The 4,787-nt window shown below is 51.8% G+C and overlaps 1 protein-coding gene across 11 annotated transcripts in view; it reads left to right on the top strand.

Moving 5' to 3' along the window:
• Positions 1–2,031: 2,031 nt before the first annotated feature.
• The window catches only part of BRAT1 (BRCA1 associated ATM activator 1), a 16,579-nt gene continuing 13,823 nt past the window's right edge, over positions 2,032–4,787 (top strand). For 8 of the 11 annotated variants that reach the window (XM_029948619.1, XM_029948615.1, XM_029948617.1 and 5 more), the window contains exons 1-2: positions 2,269–2,732; positions 3,041–3,184. In XM_029948619.1, coding sequence (XP_029804479.1) covers positions 3,058–3,184 — 127 coding nt within the window. In that variant the 5' untranslated portion in view covers positions 2,269–2,732; positions 3,041–3,057. Of the gene's footprint in view, positions 2,236–2,268; positions 2,733–3,040; positions 3,185–4,787 lie in introns of those variants that run through there. The other 3 variants (XM_029948613.1, XM_029948618.1, XM_029948609.1) reach the window with 2 other exon arrangements.

The following is a 4,787-nucleotide window of genomic DNA, read 5'->3' as shown; positions in this document are numbered from 1 at the left end:
TTTCTGTCTGCCTCAGGCAAGGATTATCACTCCGTTGAGTGAGCCAGTAAACAAGATTTGCATCTGGAGGCTGGAGATTGCCATTTCCTGGTCAAAATAACTTTGGCGACTGTCTTGCTGAGCTAGACGTGAGTGGCCAAGGCACACAAAAGATCAAAACCGTATTCAGTGTTAGTTCTCCATCCCCCAAGATTGCTGAAGCAAAGTCTGGGCGCTTCTTTGATATGCATTTGACTCTGTAGCCTGCCTAGGTCAGCTTGCCTTGTCTTCCCCCCCTGAAGACTATATAAAGAACAGTTCTTTGAATAAACGCTCTCTTTCGCCTGATCGGAGAACCGTGAGTTCTGTCTTTACTCTCTGCGTCTCCCTCTCCTGCCCCTTTTTTCTCTCCCTCCCTCAGGAAAAGGACCCACGACGATTCTCCGCCCTGATTCTCCGCCCTGCCGGTCGGGGCGGATGAAACAGGTACCGCGGATCGCCGGGGACGAGCGGCCCCGGCCGTCGGGTTACGACAATTGGAGCCTCAGCGCGGGGCTCAGTAAAGTAACGCGACACTGAGCCGCGGGTTATGACACAGGTGCCCATTCCAGAATGGGGGCAACGTGACAGTTCTCCTGATGTGGTGAACAAACAAATGAGTCCTCACCTCATCTGCCAAGTGCTGGCAGATGATCACTGCTCCGGTTCTGGCACCAACACATACTACAGGTTCATGGCTCTCTTTCCTCGGTGTCCTCAAGTGTACAACAGAGTGGGTGGAGCCACAGGGTGGTTCAGAGGCTATCTCCCCACCAGCAGGAGAAACTGGGCTGGTTATCTTAACAACTTCCACTTATTTCCACGTGACAGACAAGAGCTTTTGCTACCATAAATCACCTATACACCTGTACCTCTTGCTCCCCTCCTGGAGTGCCACAATCCCACTGCCCTTCCTGATTCTGTTCTTCACTTACCTTCCCTCATTTCGTTACAGAGACAGAACACGTCCACGATTTTTTAATCTGCTGTTCTGAATTCTGGAAACTTGAAAGCCTTTCAAAATTCATTAGTTGGCCAAACTGTTCTGACCTGAACTCATTTGTCAACAAAAGTCTGAGCTGAGGCTATTGATAGTTGCTTATTTATTCCACCTGGAAGGTTTATTACTGTGACTGCGGAACTTTTAATGCATTATATGGTGGGCTGCATCAAACCCTGCTGGGACTGTAATCTGACACACATAGTACAGGTACCACATAACTTCTCTTTAAGTGTGAACAATTATGAGTTCTGAACCATGTGTCCCCAAAAGTTTCAGGTAAGAAACTGTGGGCCTGTATAATCTAGTATTGAACTCTGGAGCCAGAATGCCTGGGTTCAGATCCAAGCCGTGCCAGCCTTTGGCTATGAGACCTTAGAAGTTAGCCTCTCTGCACCTCAGTTTCCTCATCGGGGAGGATGGGGACAGTACACTCCCTCCCGGAGTTAGTGCAGAATCACCCGAACCTATATTAAGTGAAGCACTGAGCACAGTGCTACTGTTAAGATGCTTCCCCCACAACTGCTCGATCACGCAAATAGGAATACACCATTTTTACAATGAGGAATCACAATTTGGGGAAAACTGTGCAGTTCAAACCTTTTCATCCAAGTGCTTCCTAGGGGTGGGGTGTCCGAAGTGATTACCCAGCAAAGTCCATGTTTTTAAAGTTCCTTTTTATTTCAGTACCCGTAGGGATTTGCTAATACATACCTGGCGTTTCCCCCCAAATCGTGCTGAAATACTCACGCTAAGGAAAGATGAACCGTGGTTTTATCCACTGGCTTTGAGAACCTCTGGCATACAGCTAATGAGCCCTGAGGGCTCGGTTATAAGGCCAAAGGACCAGGGAGGGACCTCGCCTTAAGGATGAAGACACCCGCGGCCGGCACCTGCAACCCTCCCGCCTTCCCGCCCAGACCCTTGCTACTCAGGTTGGCGAGGCCACGCCTTTTCCGCCCATAGCTTCGGTCCTTCCGCTGGAAGTCCCGCCTTCTGGCGCGCTGCCCGCCGGGCGCTCGGGCACGTACCACCGAGCGTCCCTGTGAGGGCATGGGCCGGCGCAACCGGTTTGGGACCGGCCTGTCTCATTGCTTCTCAGCTTGAGCTCTTTCCCCAAGGGGACACCCTCGGGGCTCCCGGGCGGCCTTCTGGAGACTTCCTCGGTTTCCTCCGGCCGCCGACCCTGCGCTCGCCCCCTCCAGACCCGACAAGTGGTGCGGTCCGGGGCGGGGCCGAGGCGGTGGAGGGACGCGGAGCTGGCGAGGGGCGCTCCCGGGCTGGGGTGCCGGACCGGCGGAGTCGGGACGGGGGGCTGGTGGCCCTGGGGCATCCTGGGGCCAGCCGGACCGCGGCCGCCGCCTAGTATCCCCTTCGGGCGGCGAGGTCCCCAGGGAAGTCTCCCTCCTCAGGGACCTAGGCTCACCGGGGACGCGCAGACCCACTCCCGGCCGCGACAAGAGCCAGTGACCGCCTCCATCTCCCGTAGGAGTCCTCCCTGACCGCGCGGCCAACGGGCTCCCCGTCCCCTCCGAGGCGGGACACGCAGGTGCACACCCCAACACGGGAGGGACCGACCCGGCACGGAGTGCCATCCGTCCGCTCTGCACACTGCTGGCTGCGAGGTTGTCCGATGCAGACCCGCTGACCCCGGGAGAGACGCTCTTCCCCTGTCCGCGCGCCCGCACCCCGTTTTGGCCCACGCGCTGTTTGGGTGAGCATCAGCTGTTCCCCTCCCTCCTGAGTCCAGGGGTGGCAGGCTCTGAGCTCCCGAGACCTCGTGATTGACACCAGACTCCTTTTCAGACGGGCGGGGGCCGGGGGCCAGAACTCAGGGCCCTGCTCGCTCTGGACCACCTCCCAGTACCACGCAGTCTGAGGTTTAGCCTCCATCCCGGCAGCTCCCTCCGAGGATTGTGGTCGGAGCGCCTGGCTTTCGGTGAAAGTTCTGGGGCCTGAGCGGACACCGGGGCTGCCTGTGACTAGGGCTGGTGGGGCCTGGCCCTGACCTTTTCTCTGTAGGCGTCTCCAGCCTCATCATGGACCCAGAGTGCTCCCAGCTCCTCCCGGCTCTCTGTGCCGTTCTGGCAGACCCCAGGCAGCCCGTGGCAGATGACACCTGTTTGGAGAAGCTGCTGGACTGGTTTAAAACCATTGCTGACGCCGGTAAGGTGGAGGGCACTGCCGCTGTCTGTTTGCCCAGAGGCCAGAGGGTGCACGGGAAAGGGATGTCCATCCGGTTTCCTTCCTTCACATCCTGGAGATTCCCCCCGGCAATCTGGGGACACATCCAGCTGAAGCTTGAGTGAACGTACAGGAGAACTTGATCTTGTTGTTGTTTGGCTGCTTCCAGCCCTGACTCAGGCCTCCTCTGGTCCAGTTCTCTCTCGATGGCTGCAGCAGCCATGGGCTGATTTACTTTGCTGTCGTTGCACTTACTTGTTTTAAGAAATCGTCTTTTCTTATTATGAAATTAATACATATCCTTTAAACAAACCTTGAGCAACACAAAGCCGTCAAGAGGAAAATTAAACCACCATCAACTTTTTAATTTCCTTCCAGCCTTTTTTCCTAACCATCATACAGCTGCATTTTTCTTTTTTCTGTTTTTTTTTTAATTTTTAAAGTTGATTGATTTTTGAGTGAGAGAGAGCAAGTGGGAGAGGGGCAGAGACAGAGGGAGAAACAGACGCAATATGGGGCTCGAACCCGAGAACCACGAGATCATGACCCGAGCTGAAGGCAACACTTAAACGACTGAGCCACCCAGGCATCTCCAGCTGCACTTTTCTTGTAAAAATGAAGTCACGCCATAAATGAAATTCGGTGTCTTGCTTTTTCTCTGTTAAGCATTACTGTGGGCATTTTCTCTCTGGAGCACACTGACTTTATCGACCCTGTGGCATTCACTGTCTGAATGGACCATAATGGGCATAATCACATCACGGTTATTAGGTGTTTGTGTTTGTGATGTTCCTTATCACAAGTAATGCCATAATGGCTTTCTTCACACCTAAGTCTTTTCACTCAGATGTTTGATCTGGTAAATTGCCTTAGGGTAGATGCCATACCATTAATTTCTGCTATTTGTTAATTGGGTTTATCCTGCACTTTACTCTCTTCTCAGTTGAATATCTAAGTCTTTCTTGTTTTCTAATATATGCACCCATGGCTACACACTTTTCTGAAAGCATCATGTTAGCTGTATCCTTCGAAATTACATTTGCTGTAATTTATTTCCAGATACTTCATACTTTTCACCGAGATCTTTTTTCTTCATGCACAAATGATTTAAAAGGGTTATCTTGGGGCACCTGGGTGGCTCAGTCAGTTGGGTGTCCAACTTTGGCTCAGGTCATGATCTCACGGTTCGTGGGTTTGAGCCCTGCATCGGGCTCTGTGCTGAATGTTTGCTCAGAGAACCTGGAGCCTGTTTTGGATTCTGTGTCGTCTCCTCTCTCTGCCTCTCCTCTGCTTGCGCTCCGTCTCACTCTGTCTCTCAGAAATAAATACATATAAAAAAAAGTTATCTTTTAGATTTGCAATATGGATTTTCTTCAGTGTTTTTATTACTGATTTCTAATTTATTTCATTGGATTTAGAAAATATTTGTGTTTTGATTCCTATATATCTGTCGAGGCTTTTTTCATGGCACAGTACACAGTTTTCACAAATGTTCTATAGATTTCACTATATGCTGCTATTTCTGGTATTTGTAGAGTCCTTGTGTGACTTCGTGTGTAGTCAGATTTTGAAAATTACTTTCAGC

The sequence above is a fragment of the Suricata suricatta genome, chromosome 8 (assembly GCF_006229205.1).
Source record: "Suricata suricatta isolate VVHF042 chromosome 8, meerkat_22Aug2017_6uvM2_HiC, whole genome shotgun sequence".
NCBI classification, from domain to species: Eukaryota; Metazoa; Chordata; class Mammalia; order Carnivora; family Herpestidae; genus Suricata; species Suricata suricatta.
Note: the sequence above shows the minus strand (reverse complement) of the source record. Positions and strands in the feature narration are given on the sequence as shown.